This window comes from Achroia grisella, unplaced genomic scaffold (assembly GCF_030625045.1).
Source record: "Achroia grisella isolate CSIRO2021 unplaced genomic scaffold, CSIRO_AGI_Agris_v1 utg853, whole genome shotgun sequence".
In the NCBI taxonomy this organism is placed as follows: domain Eukaryota; kingdom Metazoa; phylum Arthropoda; class Insecta; order Lepidoptera; family Pyralidae; genus Achroia; species Achroia grisella.
In genome coordinates, this window is record NW_026713043.1 from 2,477,935 (window position 1) to 2,499,342 (window position 21,408).

The 21,408-nt window shown below is 35.4% G+C and overlaps 1 protein-coding gene across 1 annotated transcript in view; it reads left to right on the forward strand.

The window, feature by feature from the left end:
- The first annotated feature begins 5,058 nt into the window (after window positions 1–5,058).
- Window positions 5,059–21,408, forward strand: part of LOC131852477 (dynein axonemal heavy chain 3) — a 73,039-nt gene continuing 56,689 nt past the window's right edge. The window contains exons 1-15 of the mRNA XM_059203142.1: window positions 5,059–5,233; window positions 6,198–6,311; window positions 7,440–7,637; window positions 8,296–8,437; window positions 9,520–9,658; window positions 11,473–11,648; window positions 12,509–12,712; window positions 13,251–13,487; window positions 14,348–14,435; window positions 15,203–15,410; window positions 16,312–16,526; window positions 17,744–17,934; window positions 18,543–18,727; window positions 19,125–19,387; window positions 20,771–20,928. Of these exons, the coding sequence (XP_059059125.1) occupies window positions 5,059–5,233; window positions 6,198–6,311; window positions 7,440–7,637; window positions 8,296–8,437; window positions 9,520–9,658; window positions 11,473–11,648; window positions 12,509–12,712; window positions 13,251–13,487; window positions 14,348–14,435; window positions 15,203–15,410; window positions 16,312–16,526; window positions 17,744–17,934; window positions 18,543–18,727; window positions 19,125–19,387; window positions 20,771–20,928 (2,693 nt within the window). The remainder of the gene's footprint in view (window positions 5,234–6,197; window positions 6,312–7,439; window positions 7,638–8,295; window positions 8,438–9,519; window positions 9,659–11,472; window positions 11,649–12,508; window positions 12,713–13,250; window positions 13,488–14,347; window positions 14,436–15,202; window positions 15,411–16,311; window positions 16,527–17,743; window positions 17,935–18,542; window positions 18,728–19,124; window positions 19,388–20,770; window positions 20,929–21,408) is intronic.

Below are 21,408 nucleotides of genomic sequence, written 5' to 3' on the forward strand. Positions count from 1 at the left end.
AAATATCTATTATTTATGGATATTTATCTATGGTATAACCGTTTCTGTATATTATATAGTGAATTATATTATAATATACAGTGAAACCTGGTCAATTGGGATCTCAATAGACCAAAAATTATGCACTAATAATGAAGAGTTTCCATTATGTAGATTTAAAATTATAGTTGGCTCATTTACAGAGTACCCCGCTTGTAGAGGTCGAAATGTACCTAAATGTATTTAATTTTTAGAGGTGGAAAGACCTGAAATATTTCTGACTAACAAAGCATGCGCAAAAGATATTCAAATATTTGTAAACGAACGTGTCAAAACATGTCCCAATCTAATTAATTTGTCTCACTTATACAGGAAATTGAGCTACAGAGTCCCAATTATAGATGTAAACATCGAAAAGATCTTAGTATTCAAATCTCATTTAACTAGGTTCGAAAAATCCTATTAATAGAGGTAATTCAATGAAAAAGTGCCGGGACTACATTGCAATTCTTAATAATAGAGGTTTCTCACTTATCCAGGTCGCATTTAACCACGTTTCACTGTATATATAAATTACATAATATTAAATTAAGTTTTAGACAATAATTATATACGTGTTGTCACAAATTGTGATTATAATTTTAAACTAAAGTACTTCAAAATGTCACAACTCAGTAATACAGTAAAGTCATGTCATCCAAAAGTAAGCAAAGCAAATAATCAATAAAAGTAAAACCTGGTAATATTCTGTGATTCTTTATGTTGTGCTAAAAAGGACTTGTATTCAGAGCCGTAAAATATTAATTAATAAAAAAAATATTTACTAATTATACGTATTCAACTATTTTTTTAGTAAAATGGTAAAATGGCCAATGAAATTGATTTAGCTATTAGATGCCTTTACACGTTCTTTCACGCTCGTGTTTTAGCGCGAGAAAGAGCGCGCGCAATCGTGAGTGATTGCATCTAAGTTACAAAACTTAATTTAAAAAACTTAACATTCATAAGCGGCTAAAACAAATTAAAAATCATGTAGGACATTTGAATAATTGATTTTTGATTTGATTTGTACTATGTTTTGTGTTCGCTCTTTCGCGTTTAGCCATTTCCATCATTTCACTTTCTTTTATAATCTTATTTTAATAATAGATTTCCTTAGCCATTTCATGATTTTTATTTGATTTGAACAATTTTTTTGTATATTTTAATAGTGATTACCAGTGTGGTTCAAGTCATTTGACTTTATTTAATATTTTTTTGTTAATAACACATTTATTTTCATTAGCCATATTTCGGATTTATAAATTACCAATAACTCTATAATTTTGTCTTTGCTCTATAGTCAGATATCCGCCATTTTGTGTTATTAATTACAAAAACGCGCGAAAACTCGCACGTTTGGACGTGGGAATACGCTCACTGTTTGCGCGCGCGCTCTCTCTCGTTCTCTTTGTCTACATTTACATGCACACTCTTTCCCGAAAGCTGATTCGCGTTTTGATTAGAGCGTACGTGTAAAGATAGCTATTAAATTGTTTTGTCCTCTTCTTGCAAGCTCTATTCTTCATTAACAAGAAAGTGACAAAATAGTTTTACATTATTATGAATATGTGGTTAATTTATTATGACATAAGTGTTCTTATTAATAAATTATACATTTTAAATCAATTATAGCAAAATATACTTTTATATTTAGTCTAAATAATAATCTATATTTACGAAGCTATGTCTTCCTTTATTTTTATATGAAATTTATGATCTGGGAAGATCTGATATGAATCCTATTGTAAGACTTTCCTATATATTAAATATAATAATGAGTATGTTTTGTATGACAATATTGTAATAGGTTTTTTTATAATGATGACATATAATAATTATAAAACGGTGCTATATTTATTCAGAGTTAGTTGTACAATACACTAATTAAATTGTTTAAACCCTATTACGTAAAAATGAATTTTTAATAAAAAAAACTAGCCAAATTATTGGGATGTTAATTTCCCGCGCAGATTTTTAGAATGAATTACTTTCTCTGAGTTTTCTTTAAAGACTACAGTATGGAATTTTTCAAGAAGGGTATATAAAGGTACTTAAGGGTCGGCAACGCGCACGTGACAACCCTGGTCTTTCAGGCGTCTATAGACTACGGTTCCCGTTCACCATCAGATGATCCGTAAGGATGATTTCCAAAAATGTGATCTAAAAAAATGGAAAAACTTGATCTGTGTCGACATTTTCCTGGGTCATTTCACTTGTCGGTTAGAAACTTTAAAGGTATAGTGCATAAGGTCTATTTTTATAAAAAAATGTTTGCATGGGTCCTCAACACACCCATCGGAACCTAGCTAACTTTCACTTGGCAGCATAATAAAATTATCTTAACAATTTTAGGAGTTTTCTGCCGAGAGTTAATGATTGACGAAATTAGGCTAAGTTAGCACAGGAAATAGTTTTGTTTTAGAGCCCAATTTCCTCAGGAAAGCTAGCGCATCCATTAATAATATATACTAATTTTCCATAAATAAAAACCATCGCTCCTAAGAATATCCTTCAATTCTTGTCCCACACGGACCTCGGCAGCGATCTCTAAAAAAATGGCAAGCACAATAAGTTAAATCTAAAACACCGAGTACCCAAATCCGTCAATAAAAATAAAAACGTGGGTCACCGCGAGGCATTGTCAGTAATTTATTGCTCTGTACAATTAACACTATAGTGACATAATTATTGTACTGCTTTTCTGGTTGTATGACAATTCCTCTTCTCTACAAGACTGTTGTATATGTAATATATTTTTTATAATATATGATGGTAATAATATATAATAATAGATTTATATATTACTATATTTGTATCTCGATGTTGTATTATAATGCAATTAAATATATTATTATGAAATATGTTTCGTATTATTCTATAAGAAACTCAATTACCTTAAAAAAAAAGAAATTCAGTCGAGTTCTTTGCCAGTTCTTCTCAATTGAATCTGTATACTGAACTGGACGGTTCCATACCTTTTTTGAACTGACGGTATATTACTACAAAAAACTTGACGTTCATAAGCGGCTAAAATGTTCTATTCTATATGAGTAAATGATTTCTGTTTTTTTTTTATTTGACATGTTACCCCAACTTTCTCCACATTGACCATACCATTGCATCGGTTTCTGTTTCAGCTGCTAAACAGCTTGCTTTGTAAGCTATGTTTTAGTTGTAGGGTATAGAGTAGGCAGTGAAATTATAGGTTAAGAGTGACATGACATATTAGTCTTCTAGAATGGCGACGCATGAGTGATATCACGGGTGTCACATGATAACGAGATGTAGGCAACGGGTATTTTTATGGATGATAAAGGAATGGTTCACTCGCCTGCTCCTACGACGGAGCGCCAGTGGCAGATGATAAGATGAGCATGAGGTCAGGTCAGTTAGCCCATCTATACTCAAATTTCAATTTATCACGATGGTTTCGAGTGGGAACTGCGTGTAGGTCAACCTGGCATGATTGCTAGTGGGGTCGATAAGTCTACATTACTAAAAATTCCATTCCCCTGTAGGGGACGGTCATCGTTTACCATCAGGTAATGTCATTTTCTGCCATCTTACTAATGTTATAAACGAGAAAGTTTGTGAGTATAAATGGATGAATATTTGTTACTCATTCGCTCAAAAACTACTGATTTTGATTAAACGTTACAGTAACGCGGGTACAGCTAATTCTATTAACATTACGCAAAAATAAACGTAAGTAATGTCTTTACTATTACTGTTATTGACTCGGATGATACTGATAATTTCCAACTAGGTAACAAATGTCCGTTGCCAAGCAACGAATCTTTGACAAGTTTGTTATCAACAAGTGTGCAGATTTGTAAATCAATCAAAATAATAAAACAAAATATATATTATACATTATAGAATCGTAAATGAAGTAAATAATAAAAACAAAATTGGTAACATATAGTAAAGTTAAACAGGTGAGTGTTTCTATAGATATGTTAACATAGACTTTATTATAAGTATATTTTGTATGGTTGCAATTACAGAGCAGATAGACTTATTAATTAGGTTTAAATGCCTCAATGTATAGAAATATACTAGTATTTTTTTTATGCATGATAAAGTAATGGTGCACCCGCTTGAGCTAACGGTATACGCTGGCGAGGCACCACTGGATGATGATAGTATAGTATGAGGTGAGTTAGCCAGTCTATAGTGACAAATTCACGAGGAATTTATCAAGATATTGACTATATATTGACGGCCTCGGTGGTCTAACGGTTTAGTACACCGCTTTACGTCCGATGGTCGCGGGTTCTATTCCTCGCACGGCACAAACATTTGTCTGGGTGTTTTCTATGTATAATATGTATGTATTTACGAAAAAAAATCTAGGTATTTGTATCGGTTATCTAGTACACATAACATAAGCTTTAGCTAGCTTAATTTGGGTTTAGATGGCGCTGTGTAAATTGTCCTTAAATTATTATTATCTTAAAAAAGATTTATAACATTGCTAGCGATGGGGTTATTTGATGGCTTCGGTGGTTTAAAGGTTTAGTACACCGCTTTACTTCCGAAGGTCGCGGGTTCGCACAGTGCAAACATTTGTATTCATGAGTGATTGTTTGTATCGGTCTGGATGTTTACTATGTTTATTTATTTTAATACATACCTACGTAATAACGTAGGTATGTATTAAAATAAAAAAATATCTAATTATTTATATCAGTTGTCTAGTACCTAACCACAACACAAGCCTTGCTTACCGTGTACTAGATGGCGCTGTGTTAATTGTTCAGGGTTATTTATTTATTTATCTTAACAATATTATAAATGCGAAAGTTTGTAAGTATGGATGTTTGTTACTCTTTTATGTAAAAACTACTGAATGAATTTTGATGAAACTTTACAGTAATATAGGTTATACATCAGAATAAAACATAGGCTATATTTTTTATTGATATTTATATTTTGAAATTTAATACGGGTGAATCGATGGGAATAGTTCGTTTTTTATATTCTTTTGAAAACAATATCGGAGAATAAATTAGCGGGAACAATCGCCAATTGTAGATGGCGAGCGGTGATCGCAAGCGTCCCGCAGAACATGCAACTCGGTGTCCGACTCGATTCACGGGGGCTCCACGCAGGCAGCCTGCACTGCCAAGTCTAGCTCGGGCTGGCCACGACCACGAACTTGACCGGGACAGCATCTTGCTCCGGGCTTCTAGAAGCTACTACCCGGAAGGCTAGTATTAATAATATTTTCAATGAGGGGGAAATGTTGTACTTGAGAATGGTGGCCCGTAACGGCTTACCTACGCTGCCGCGACACCACTGGGGGTTTATAATGATAATAAATCTATTTATTGATAACAATAGTACAGTGATACAGTTACACAATTATAAAAAGTATTTATAATGATTGGCACTAGGTACAAACTCAGATTTTGCTGGACTGATGTGCACCCAACGCTATTTTTAAGTTTGTACCTACGTGGGCATACCTAACCACATGTGATGGACATCCATCATCACATTATATAATTTTACTATACATAAATAAAGTTCGAGATTCGGTGAGGTTATTTTTAAATATGAAAGATATGCATAAAGCTGATTAAAGCTATTGTGAGCAATTCATATATCCTATTTCCTAAAAAAATGTTTATTTAAAAGACCATCCAATAAAAATAAATATTAGGAACCAATAAACGAATTCAAGGAAAATGACTATGTGGTTAAATTAAATACGCTTGTAGTGGGAACTAGATCTATACTAGCGTAATCTCCCACAATCGTCTAAAAGATCTTTGCCTATCTAAAACTGCTAACTTCTATATTAGAACGTATATCTAAACCTGCACTAGCAGGATTCTATCAGATTTAGCTGGGCAGGGAGAGAAACAATAGCGGTGAAAGGTAGTGTTGATGTACATCAGCAAGGGGCCCCTTAAACCTATACCCTGGTCACAAGTCCCGGGAACTGTTCGGAGTTTGCCTTTCTGCCACGCGATGGACCCTGAATGCTAAGAAATTTGCCATTGCACATTGAAAACAATGAATTGAATATGACCATAGCAGACTACCGCCATCCCTCGAATTTTGTAATACCTGTTTTTCCTAAACTGGCATATAAATTGCCACGGCCAGATTCGAACTTACGAACCTTGGGGTTGTACAAGACTCTACATTCTTTTCTCTGTATTTAGGCGAAGGCGAGGGCGGATGCAGTGAGTTTCCACCGCTGATGCAGCGGAGATCTTGGACGAGAGGAGTTCCATACCGCGACGGTTTTAATCACGCGAAACCTGCAGATTCCACAGGTGTTATGCCTCCGTATCCTGTAATTTCATTGCCATATCTTCTTCCTGCCTCTGTATCTTGTAATTTCATTGCCATATCTTCTTCCTGCCTCTGTATCTTGTAATTTCATTGCCATATCTTCTTCCTGCCTCTGTATCTCTCTATCCCTTCAGCTAAAACACTATTTACACAATAAACTGCTTGACGGCTGAAATATAATTAGTCCAATGGACGGAAGAAATCATACATAAAATAATAAAGAATCGCTGTTTACATACAAACATGTACACTGCTATCTCCATCAGGACAGAGGAGTGCTTATTTGGTGTCAAATACTGTCAAAATGTTTATTATTTTTAAAACGTATATTAATTTTGTTCTAATATTTTGTAACTTCGTACTGGAATTCAATGAGCTTACTATGTTTTCATCTTCTTCATTAATAGCTGCCTTTATACGTGAGTGATCGCATTTTTTTTTGTGTTCTCTCTATCGTGCGTGATTACACAAATGCTTCATATCGTTTCAGTTTCTTTTAAAAAAATATTTTAATTCCACATATGTATTTTATTTTCCAAAGACATGTTTAAGATTCAATTAATATTAACTCTACAATTATATCTTTGCTTCAGACAGATGTCCGCCATTTTTCAGTGATAATTAATTATTACTTAAGCACGACTAAAGGACGCGGGAGTGCGGGAGCTGGCGTTACGCGCGCTCTTTCTCGTCTCATCTATCTACATTTACATGCATATTCGATCCTGCGTGAAAGCCTATTTGTGCGTAAAAGAGTACCCCAATTAACAATAACTCTATAATTATTGTCTTTTCTCCATAGTCAGATGTCCGCCAAAATGCAATAATTATTAACTATTTCAAAAAGCCGCTAAGGTACTCATGACTAAGGACGCAGGAGCGCGTGAGTTGGCGACGCGCGCTGTCTTTCTCGTTCATTTATCTACATTTACATGCACATTATTTCCTGCGTGAAAGCCTTTTTGCGTTTAAAAGAGCACATACAAAGGCAAATAAATGTCGCGAAAGATGAAAACATAGTAAGTTACATAGATTACAAACATAGTAAAATATTTTACCCTCAACGATCGTGTTTTTTAAGAGAGATTGACACTTTTTCAATATATCAGGGAACTGCTATACACCTGCAACAAAGACAATGCGAGTCCTCAATATGCCTCCGAAGAGACGTCCCAAGCCGGAGCTGTACGGACCCATCGGTCCCAACGGTGAGCTGCAGTTCCCACCGCTGAAGCCGTGGGCGGAGAGAGAACAGGAACGTGTGGAGAAATTGAGACTAGAACAGGAGAAGAAGAAATTGCCGAAGGGTAGGAAGAATATTGTGTATTATTATTATTGTTTATTATAAAAATAAAGAAATTTATTTTGTTATGTTTGTTTGTAATGGAATAGATAATCCTTACTAATATTATATGTAAATGCGAAAGAAACTCTATATCTACTATATAGCATCTAGCGTTAAAAGTGGCTATTGATTGAATATAAAAAAATCTGACTTTCATAGTTCGTAAAAATCTCATTCTTAAGGGTAATATAAAATAGGGAATCAAGTTTCATATGCATTTTTATTTCGTCATTTTTGATGCTGCAGAAAGATGAAACTATTTTCTTTGGCTCTTTATAATTAGCCTAAATAATTAAAAATACTGTAGAAGGTCACTATTCCACGTGAACGAAGTCGCGGGCACAGTTAGTGTTAGTACAAGCTAGCTGACCCTATCTTCGTCTGCATCACACTTACTTGACATTTATCATTATATTTCGCCCAATTTACATAATATTTTTAAATTATAGCCTATGTATATATATTCTTATGTATGTGCTATATTACTGTCAAGTTTCATCAAAATCCGTTCAGCAGATTTTGCTTGAAAGAGTAACAAACATCCATCCATCTTACTCAACTATACTCACAAAATTTTGCAATTTTAATATTAGTAAGATGTAAATTTCTCGGTATTTTAGGACTGGTTCTTCTAGAAGACTTAGTGTCGGGTGCATATGAAAGAAGAAAAGCGGCGGCAGCAGAGGCGAAACGGCAGAGGATAGAGAAGAGGAAACGTGAGAAAGAAGAAGCAGAACGTGCCGCCCAAGAAGCGCTCAAGAAGTAAATACTATATATGTATATAAATATTTATTAAATAGTTCGTCATGTAGTATTTAGAACAATAATTGTTTATAACAGTTTGTAAACAGACTGGAATAAAACAAATACCTACTCAATTTTATATAATAATAATATAATATCTATGGACAATTCACACACACATACACACACAGTGTTTATAAAAAATCCACTCCGAAACGGCTTTCTCATGAAATTTTGTGTGTATATTCAGTAGGTCTAAGAAAAGTACGTTAAATGATCCAATCTAAAAAAATATATTAATTTCTTTACGATTCTGTTTTAAAATACACAACCCTGAATATTCATTCACCTACCATCAACCTCTAGATATTATGTAATAGCGATTTATTTATATGGCAATGCAACATTTGCCGGGTATACGATTTGTAAACAAACTGGCTTTTTAAACAAAAACATGTTTAGTTGAGTTTCTTAATAGTTCTTCTCAATCGAATTCTTACTACGTGCATATGAATATAATTACGGTATATACACCAAAATAAGACGGTGGGCTGATGATATAGTGGACTATATAGGAAAAGACTGGTTAGCTATAGGAAAAAACGAGACGAGAGAATATTGGAAAAAGATGGAGGAGGCCTTCACCCAAAGAGGGGTCCATATCCACAAATAATATAATTATAATTGTAATACTAACAAAACAAATAGAAAAAAAAAACAAAAATCCACTAACAATTTCTTTTTTTTTTATTTGTACAAACTTCTGGATGGTTATGGAAATAAAAGGCTTTATTATTATTATTACACCAAAATAATATTTTCTACAATTTTTGTCTGTCTGTTTGTTCAGGCTAATCTCTGAAATGGCTGCACCGATTTTGACGGGCCTTTTTTTTAGCAGGTAGCTGATGTAATAAGGAGTAACTTAAGCTACTTTTATTTTGAAAAATCAAGTTAAATTCCACGCGGACGAAATTGCGGGCACAGCTAGTATATTAATACAAAAAACATGCGGTTTATAAGCGGCTAAAATGTTCTACCATAATAAATTATTCCTGGTTTTGATTTGATTTGATTTGAATATGTTCAATGTTTGGCAGACATTTAGCGCGATTGGAATTCGAACTGCCACGCGACCCCGATCAGCAGAAGGAGGAAATGATCAAACAGACAGAAAAGGAGCACTACAAATATATACATCCCAAGGACTTGGAGAGGATACACTACTATTTAACTGTTGTAAGTTCAAATTTTAATATTACAAATCAAAACAAATCAAAAATCTTTTATTCATGTAGACGACCTCGGTGGTCTAGCGGTCTAGCATACCGCTTTGCAACCGATGGTCGCGGGTTCGATTCCTCGCACGGTACAAAGATTTGTATTCATGAGTATGATTGTTTGTATCGATGTGGGTGTTTTCTATGTATAATATGTATGTATTCACAAAAAAAATATCTATGTATAATGTGAGTTATATAATACCCATAACACAAGCTTTAGCTAGCTTAACTTGGGACTAGATGGCGCTGTGTAAATTGTCCTGAGATATATATATGTAGGACATTTTGTAAGGTCAATTTTGTGGTAGACGCAGCACTTGATACGCGAGAATTTGGGTATATCTGAAACTAAATTTGGGACCGGATCTCGGATTGATTTGGTTTGTTAAGTTCCCCCAGCGGGTCTGGAAATTTAGTTTCAGATATACCCGAATTCTCGCGTATCAAGTGCTGCGTCTAGACCAAGGGTAAGCCCCGAGCAAGTTCTGGGGGTGGCAAATTCGAACTTGGTAGAAGAATACACATGTAATGGCAGGAGCGTTGGTGAGAGTAAACACACAGTAGTTTTGGAACTTGTGTATTAGATTATATTTTGAATTACTCTACCTTAGACTAATTATATTAAACACTACATGACTTACGTGACGTTAGATAAAATGATTTATCTAACGTTCACTGGCACAATCTGCTATCCCACATACTGAAATGCATATATATATCACACACATCTATCATTAAGACGTTAAGTAAATTGTTTGTGCTCAATGTATATGAAAATATGTGGAATATAAGCATATGTCGTAAATGTTTGCTTTGTGTTGTCCGCCTGGATTTATGTATGTATGTGTATTATTATTATTATTTTATTATATTTATTGTATATAAGGTGTCCGCTGAAAACCAGCGTCGTGGCACCCCGTCACGACATATGCTGAGCGGAGACCTATTTGGTACTGTAATTATTAATATAAAATGTAAATTAAATTTTAAAAATTATTTTCAGTGTACCAAATAAACAATTTTCTTTCTTTCTTTCTTTCTATATTAATTGGATAAATTGTATGGTAGTAGTGTTGGTTGGAGGGGGAGGACGGGGGGAGACCCAGGGGAAGTCCTAAAATGGTTCCCTTTTATTTATGGTCCGCCTCGAAAGATATCATACGGCAAAATACGGCAATAAAGAAAAGATCCGGGGCTGAGTTTGCCGTGACAGTCGTAATTTGGTCGCCGAATAGTAAATATTAGGCTTCCAAGCTTATCTCAGGCGGCGGCAGAGTGGCAGTAGGAGTCTGATCCCTCCATATCGTGCGAGGAATCGAACTATCAAAAGTAAAGTAGTGAGCTGAATCGCTAGATCATCGACACCGTCGAATAAATGTTAGTAATTTTCACTAAATGCGACATTTTTTTCTTATTTATTCTTTATTGCACTTTTAAAAATTGTACAATTTGGCGGGCTTAATGCCATATGGAATTCTCTACCAGCGAACCATTAGGTAAGAACAAAAGCGGTTGATGGGCAGTGGTGGGAAAGGACTAACCTATAATTTTACCTAATATAGTTAAATATGTCTTTAAAAATACTAACAAATATACATACATAAAAATAAATATATACCTTATATAATATAATTTTTATCACTTAACGATAGTATGGTCATTTATATTTATAAAAAGTAAATATATTTAAATATATAAGTAAAAATATTCTCTTTAATAATATTAGTCTATATTTAATTATTTCTATTAAAACTCGAAAATCTATGTCAGTCCTTAGTTGACAACCATTTGCCGGATTATCCTCAAGAGTTGTACAAGCGAGCGAGGCAGCGGGTGGAGAAGCAGACGGCAGCAATCAAGAAGAGACTGCTGACCCTCACGTACCAGGCGTGCGTGCGGCAAAGCGAAGCTGACATCAGGCAGTTCTTCATTATAGCCATGAAAAGGTACAAGAGATGAGTTAGTAGAATTAGGTGTTATTCTGCGGAAGTCCATTTCATTTGTGGTCTCACATATGCTAATAGTAGCGGTTATAAAAAGTACAGGAGACTCGTTACTAGAATTAGATGTTATTCTGCGAAAGTCCATTTCATTTGTGGTCTCACACATGCTAATAGTAGCGGTTATAAAAAGTATAGGAGACTCGTTACTAGAATTAGATGTTATTCTGCGAAAGTCCATTTCATTTCTGGTCTCACACATGCTAATAGTAGCGGTTATAAAAAGTATAGGACACTCGTTACTAGAATTAGATGTTATTCTGCGAAAGTCAATTTCATTTCTGGTCTCACACATGCTAATAGTAGCGGTTATAAAAGGTACAGGAGACTTTTTAGTAGAATTAGGTGTAATTCTGCGGAAGTCCATTTCATTTGTGGTCTCACACATGCTAATAGTAGCGGTTTTTTTACCCTGGACAATTCACACAGCGCCATCCAGTCCCAAGCTAAGCAGAGCTTGTGTTATGGGTATTAAACACCTAAAATAAATAGAATACAAACTTACATTTTTTTCGTAAATACATACATACATATCGCGGAAGTCGCGGCAATATACATAGAAAACATCCAGACTAATACAAAACAATCATACTCATGAATATATTTGGTACCGTGCGACGAATTGAACCTACGACTATCGGTAGTAAAGCTGTGTGCCAAAAAGACACTAGACTACTGAGGCCGTCAAGGAATTCAAGAAAATAATACAAATCTATCAAGCAATGAAATGGACTTCCGCAAAATAACATCTCAAAATAGTTGTGAAGCCGCGAGTAACAGCTTGTTTTGTATATTACATTTTTCAGATGTCTCCTGGCGTACATCCTTGAAGATCCTGCTGAACGTGAAAGGCTTCGCATCGCGTTCCTTCCCCCACTGTGGCCGGCTATGGTGGTCCGCGCGCCGGTACCCTGGCATACTGCCTTCGTCAGGTCGAAGCAGGCCATGTCCTACCGCCACTACCAAGGGAACCCGGTGCTTATTGAGTTGAGAAGATTGTGGCATGAGAGGTAATTATGTAATTTATTTGGAAGAGAAAGAAAGACTACACATCTGATGAAAAGTGATGACGATGGCGATGAGACGATCCTCTTATCATCACATCATCTTCATCATCATCACGTAATGTGTTACAATTCACACGGCGCGATGGAAACCCAAGTTAAACAGCTTGTGTTGTGATATATATGACATGACAACTGAAAGAAACATGTAAATATTGTTTTTAAATTCATACATAATATACATAGATAACTCCCAGAACAATCATACTCATGAGTATAAATGTTTGCATCGTGCGAGTAATCGAACCAGTGGATTATAGGAAGTAAGGTTTGCTAAACCGCTAGACCACAGACTTTTGATGACGTTGTCCCTTTCCGAATATACTAATAAATATTTATCCATTTTGATATTATTCATTCCAAAATATCGCTGTCTGCCTGATTTTTATATTATCACACCTAAATGGCTGAACAAATCGTAATGAAACTTAACAATATTATAGAATAGAAGAATGGATTGTGTCAAATGATTTGCTCCCTTCAGGTATCAAAACGTTTTCATCTGTGATATGAACAAAATGCAAGAGGACCTAGAGTTCCCGCAGTATCCCAACGAATTCACGGAGCGGTTGACGAAGCTGTGTGCAGCGATGCGCGCCGAACTAATGGACAACTGGCTCATCGATGTGGCTGATACCATGATCAAGATGAGGAGCCACTGGCAGATCTACGTCGCTAAGAGAAAGAGGGAGTCAACGTTTCAAGTGGAGCAGTTCTTCGGGTACATAACAGATTTATATTATTTTGTTTAATTCCACTACTATTAGCAAATCAATTAGAAAAATCAAAATATCTTTATTCATGTATTACAGAGTCTTCTGATATGTTAAATCTACTGTCAGTTCGGAGTGCTTTCGAGCTCAGAAGAACTGACAAGAGCTCTTATTCTTCAAATGAGCTTATATATGTTTACAAAAATATAGATTCATTTTGGACTTCTTTGGGAGAAATCTTTATTCATGTAGGTCTATTACAGACTCTTATGATATGTCAAATCTACCGTCAGTTAAGATTCATTTCCAGATGAGAAGAACTGACAAGAAACTCAGCTCTTATTCTTCAAATGAGCTTATACATGTATATAAAAATACAGATGCATTTTTAAATTCAAATTTGGGAGAATAGAATGACGTCCAGCATATGTTATTTTGTCTAATGGAAATATGTTATTTTGTCAAGATGGAAGGCATTGGATGCGAGCAGCGCAGGACCGATCGTCGTGGAGATCTTTAATGTCCAGCAGTGGACGTCTTCCGATGATGATTAATAAGTGTCCGTAACCCGCCCGAACAGCCCACAAATATTCATTGCGGAAACCTGACCACCGCTATTGGAAGCGTTGAACTTTCTCTATTGGTGATCAAACACCGACCGTTATTGAGTCTACGCCTACACGTGTTTCGCCCTGAAAAAAGCATCATTAGCCATAGAGTTTGGAAGCCGCTAGAAATAGACTTCCGCTAAGTAAAACCTAATTCGATTAAAGATATAGTTCTTTGAATATTATTTTATTTATCTTATAAGATTGTGCCTAGTACAAATGAATCACGTTGATTTGTAATATTTATCTGATTTGTTTAGGTGCATCCACGCCCTGATGTCGAGACAAGTTCGAGATTTAGTTGAAAGAAGTATCAACCATTTTGCAGAGTACTTTGCTTATTACTGGGTAACCTGTTGAATCTATCTATTGTAATATTAATAAATGCTTAGTTTACATAAAAGAACAAACCGAATAGCAAGAAGAGGCACACAGAGAGAGCAAAGAGAGCTAATCAGAAACATTGTGGCACTGCACCCACTGGCCCAACTTTCTCTTGCGTGGTGCTACGTCAACCATGGCATTGTAGCTGTCCCGCCTACATTATGACACCAAGGAGCAGGACATCGTCTAAATTAAATAAAAAAAAATATATGTCCCAATACTATTGGTCGTAGCGTGATGTGGATAATGATATAACCTATAATGTTCCTCAGTAAATGGGCTATAGATCACAAAGGATACACAGGTTATAATAAAATGTGTTTTAAAAAGACCTCTAGCCGAATGTACATGTAATATTTGATGCCCAAATAATTTAAAATCATAGAATGTTTAGAGATAAACAAAAGTAACCAGTATTAAAAATTAAAACGGTTAAAAATACATGATAGTGAAGAGAATGACAGTATGCAAGTGGGAGTGGTGAACCTATGGGTGTATGTGTGTGTGTGTGCGCGCGTGTGTGTGTGTTTGCACACGTGTGTGTGTGCGCGCGCATCAGTGTGTGGCGCACGTGTGAGTGCGTTTTGTATGTGTGGCTGTGAGTGTGTGTGTTTCTAACTCATTTTCAAACTGTAACACAAGTATAGGAGAGTGAGTGAGTTTCAAGGGAAATAGTAGTAGCGTGTATCAACGCTAGTATATGTATATCTATCGTAGTCTCTTGTTTTCAGGATGGTAACACGTACGATGGTGCATACCAGGACTACCTATTCATCAAGCGTCCATTACTCCGCATAAAAGTGTCTGGAAAACCAGGCTCGACTAATATCACCTTCGAGCCGACCCTGGACCAAATGAAGATCCAAATAGTGAAGTGGTTTCACACAATCATCAATGTGAACTATCAACTGCCAAGTGTGGACAGCATCATGTATCCAGGTAGGATTGTGTGATATTAAATTCTGTTTCTTAATACGACGTTGTCAAACATGCATATGGCCCTTTTGATGGTGAACGGTTACTGTAGCCTATTGACGCCAGAAACACCAGGGGAGGTCCGTGCACGTTGCCACCCCTTAACATACCTTAATATACCTTTCTTGGAAAACTCCAGTCTATAGTCTCTCGAGAAAATCTCAGCGGATAGTTCATTCCCGAATCAAAATATGCGAGGGAGGAAACTCCTTCGAAACCGCACTGTCCAACACCACTTCGGTTCCAGCGTGTGGGGTTGAATTCCCTGTCGATAGCGAACGGTACGATGGTAAAAGGTGGTCATGGACATTATGTTCTACTATTAACCTATATATTCTTCTATTATGTAAACGCGGACTGCCTCTCTACATATTTCATTACTGCCATCATCATCTGCTTCATCCTTATCCCATTTATTTGGGGTCGGCGTAATATGTTTTTCGTTTCCATTCATCCCTGTTCGCAGTCATCGCGTTATTTACTTCCTTTCTTACCATATCATCTTTCACACAGTCCATCCATCTCTTTTTTGGCCTTCCTCTGCCCTTATAACCATCCACATTCATTTGTAACATCTTTCTTAAAATATTTCATTACTGCCATGTCTCATATTAATTAAAAACGATTTGTTTAAATTTAAAATAAAGTTTTCAGTTACATTAATTTAATAAATATTTTTCTCGTTTTCATTGTAAAGGGGTCCGTGAAATTGTGCTTGATTTTCTAGAAGTACGTGGACTGAAAGAGAATAAGAAATATTACCATAGGTTAATAGCATTAAATCTACGCTGAATTCATTTGAATTTAATATAAAAATGAAATTTAGACCTGTTAAATTTATATTAAGTAAACATGCACTTTCAAGGTGTATCCCGGCCTAGGCCGTACCTCATGACGGTGTATCCAGACGAGCAGTACATGATGGATATAATAAATCGGAGCATCGAGCACTTCAGCGCCAACAGGCCGGGGCCCACCAGCTTCCTTACCAGCTACGAGCAGTACTACTACATCCTGGACGGTACCGCTCACCAGCAGCTGATGCAGTTCTTCGCTGAAGAACCACCGCCTTACCTTAAGGTAAGATTATAATTAGGATTACTTATAAACCCTAATAGAAAGGGTTTCTGCCAACGTAATACAGCAATAATCCTGACCAAACAATGATTGTTTGGTCAGAGTGCCTTTGTAAATGTATGTAGAAGAAGCTCAGTTGAATACGAGAGTCCTTGAAAAAAGTCCTTACAGTATATAGTCCTTAGAGTATTTTATACTTTGACACTAATGAGTTATTGCTAGTTGGTAGTTTCAACTTAAAAATGTAAAAATACTACTAAATTATTTAAAAGAGCAACTCCTTGTGGTCATATAACCGAATGAGTAAGACTATTCAAGAGTGTTTAATTGTAAGTTTGCATAAAGAATTTTCTATTCTATTCTAAACTTTACTTTCAATTATAGAGTACACTGTTTACTCGTATACTGGATAACGAATACTGTTATCCAGGCGCGTAAGATATTTTCTTCTTCCATATTATCTTCTTTGATATTACATTCTCAAATTCAAGACTAAACTTCACTCTATTGTTAGGGTTCACATCGATATTGTCGAAAAATCTGATATTTTATATTAAAAGAAGATAGTTTCATTATTACTCGGTATCGTTAAACTAGTTACATATAACCCCCACTCATATCTTCTCTGTATAAAAGGGAGGGTTTTTGTAGGCCGCGGCATTCGGTCTTTGTGCACAGGATGTGCTGGTTGTATTTTAATTGCTAAAGTGATTGTGTTAGAGACATAGTTAAATTAATGTTATATAGTTGTTATTTTATTATAATACATACTTTTACTAGTACATAGAGTTGATATATCTAACACTATTCACTCGTCCTCTTAATCATCTACACAGCTTATAGCTATAGAGCTGTTTTGTCATTTATTTGGTAGTATTTTGTTTAAGAGAAAGTGTCAGAATACCCAATATATAAATGATTAATCTTTATAAATAAGTGTTACTCGTATTATATAAGTACTGGCTGTGCTCGGGGTATCATCCACGTAAAAATAGCCTATGTGTTATTCTGACGTAAAGTTTAATTAAAATTCGTTTAGTAGTCTTTGCGTGAAAGAATAACAAACATTCATCTCTCCATACATGTTCATAATCTTTCGCGTTCATAATATTAGTAAGATATTTAGCTTAAATACACAACATAACTTTACGTTGTTTATTTTCATATTTGTGTGGTGGGGATATACTGTTAGTTTCCAGCTAAAATGTATGATTTCGCAGGATTTTTCATCCCGCATTTCCACGTATGAGAACCTTCGTGACGAGGTGCTTTTCCTCCGCCGCGACATCCCCCTCAACATGGTGATGCTGGACTGCGCCCCCATCAACGACGCCATGTGGACCATAGTGGACGGTCTGCGGCAGCACATCGTCGATCACTTTATTGGGATCAACAGGAAATGGAACAGAGCGTTAGTATAGATTCTTATTTCTTTAACTGAAGCCTTCGTGGTCTAGCGATTTAGCATCATTTCCACATCATTACTTTTATGCCATGATTAGAAAAAAAATTGCATCTCTATTCATCAAAATGCGTTGCAGATTCAACAAAATATTGAACACATTGATGATCACAGAGGTCTTACAATTTGTAACGACTGGAACTGTAATAGTATGTAGATTTTTAAGAACTTTACTAACATTAGATTAGAAAAAATAATTAACAAATGGTCTATTAATACCAAAATAAACATCATTATTATTATTATCATTATTTACTACCTATGGATAGATGCAAAAATTGGTATTCATTAGTTGAGGATGTTTTCTATGTATTTAGAAAAAAAAAGGAATTTAAGTATTTCTCAGTTATCTAGTATCCATAACACAAACTTTGTTTAGCTTGGGACTAGAATAGGCTGTGTAAATTGTCCAAAGTTATTAACAGATAGATATACTTTTTAATATTTAAATACATTCATAACCTATATGTAAAACACCCAAACAATAATTTGTTATAATACTGACAATGATTGGAAGACAATGGCTAGCGAAGTTGTCATATGAAGGGTGATTCCAGCATCTGCAACGTGTATGAGGAGATGGCCGCGCGCGCATCAGAAAGTCCGGAGACGACGGCGCAGCTGGTAGAGCTGCTGGGATACATCTCGGACTGCCGCGACTGCGCCATGTTCGACCTGCGAGAGAAGACCAGGACCACCGCCGAGTACGTCCTCTTCCTCATGCAGCACGCGCATCTTAATTGTAAGTATTTTTTTTAATGTGTAGACCACTTAATTTTCACAAAAAAGTTAACGAATTATATACTAAACTTTTATCAGAAATAACTTTGTCGTTTTATGAAAACCATGTGAATATACATTCAGTAGTATTGAGATTATCGCAAATATACAGAAAGATTTAGCGAGAGACTTGGTTTTAGAATATATTTAGATGATTTAGAGGTTATAGTATAGAGATGTTTGTAAGCGTAAGGGAAGGTCTTGGTCCAGCAGTGAGACACGAATACAAATTATACAAACCACTAGTTTTCAGTAGACAACCTAGAATATACGGTAAAGGCGCTCTTAAGAACATCACCGTGTATTAATCTTTAGACGCACAATACAATATTAATAAAATATAAATCTACTTATCACAGTCGAAGACATAAATTTGAACACTCGCGTGTTCCTCTGGCCTTTGGATATGGAGGAAACAATTGACCTCACGTTAAAAACTCTAAACACTAAGAAGACTATGGCCGAAGACAAATTACGCAGCCGCAAGACAATCTTCGAAGAGAAATTGAAGCGTCACGAGAAGGAATTGGAGGTGTTCCGGAGGTTTGATCCCCCGTTGCTGAACTTAGATCTGTTGAAGGAAGTTGTAGGGAAGGTGGACGAGATTTTCCACAATTTGACGGTTAGTACAATGATTGGTTAGTTTTCTTTAGACTGAAATAGTGTATTTTCTTTTTTTCTTGTAATTTGCCTAATGTTATATATTTCAAAATAATTTCTTCATTAGAAATTACGTTGAACGTGGTATATGGTAGATCTTTTTCAATTGATAAATTAATTAATTCCTTTTAATACTGTTTTAAATTAACGCGATCAATATTTATACGTATAATAATTAGTAAAAATGACGGGATCTTACCAGATTTTATTTATCATCTACCCGCTGCTCTTCAGTTTACCCGTGATCGTGGCGGTTGAAACCTACCGAAATATCGGGAACTCAATAAGTATAAAACGTGGTAAGATCCCGTGATTTTTATTAATTCCTTCTAAAGTCTAAGTAAAATTAACAGTTTGGGCACAAAGTTTTGCCTCCATTGTCTTGTTATATCATTCATACTATGACAATAAAAATGACAATTAAATATACAGTCTGCCTGATGGTAAGCAACCAGCAGCACATGCAGCAAAATTGGAAAAAACTGTAATTACTTATGTTTTAGCTCCAAATATTATTGTAGCTTAAAACTTTAGTTAATATTATTGACATGTGAAATAATAGTAATAGTAGCAATATAATCTTGTAACTCAAAACATGCTGTGGTTAGGGACCGTTCAAGTATTAAGTAAGTACTATGGGAGAGTCTTTGCTTTGCTTATTTTAGGTGACATGAGGGGTAGGAGAGTCTAGATTATGAATACGACACTCTTTGATGTGAAAAATTAATGGATATAAATAGTTAGATGTTTGAACAGACGTCTCACGGCGGCCCATCGCTTTATTGCAGAGCGCAGTGACAGAAGCTACTTCCATTTATCAGAACCGAGCAGCCAGAATATAAAATAAAAATTATATAAAGAACATCATATTTTGAATATCGATAAAAGAATATGTAAAAACTGCCAGTGACTCTTATTGTAGGTCTAACACTTTGCTTTGCTTATTTTGGGTGACATGAGGGGTAGGGGAGTCTAGATTATGAATACGTCATCGGTAGTTATATACTTTTTTACACGATGGCAACCCTCACATTGTTTTGCTAAAAAAACAATACATTAATAAAAAAATGATTACGTAATCATGAGGGAAGGGGGTAGTAGAGCTTTGCTTACTTTTGCTGACAAGGGGGATGTCGGGGTAAACAATTGTAATAAATCTGCCTACGTAAAACTTGAACGATTAACGAAACCTATAAATATGAGAACAGTTAGTATAAGACCTTTAGAATTGTATAAAATTACGACAGTTTTTTGTTGATGTATCTTATGTTGGTAATCCATAAAAATAAATAAATATATTAGGGTTTTGTTTCACTACCAATCAATTGCTCGGTTTGAATGGCAGGAGGACAAGCACGAAGCGGAAGATATAATAAACGAAGAGACTCTACTAGACCAGGAGGTGTCAGTGTACTTCAGCCTGCAGACCATGCTGGCCAGCGTTGACCCATTCCACAAGCTCTGGCACAGCGCCTTCGACTTTTATGACGGATACGAAAAATGGTCTCGATTTTATGTTTCTTAATGCTAAGAATATACCTTCATAAAGCAAGATAATTAATTATTAAAATTATAATCATCATGTACATCATGTACTATAATACGAACAGTAGTTTTTTCACGTCGATACGTTGGACATAACGAGGAAGCGAAACAATACCCATCGGGTATAAGGGTGCGCTAAACCACTCAGAACTACCGAAGCTATCAATTAAAAGGGTTATTTTGGGTTTGATTTTATAATAGTTGCCCATTTTATCGGTATAATATAAGAATTGCTGTTTCTTATGCCGAAAAAAATATTAGAGTTTACCAACTACATATGTAAGAACCATTTATAACTGCAATTACCAACTGTATCTTTACATCAATATTATCTAATCAAAAGCCTGGTAATTAACAGCATTCTATTGAATCTGAATTTCGATTATCTAAATATATATAACTCAAAGGTGTCTGACATAGTGATCTATCAATGCACAG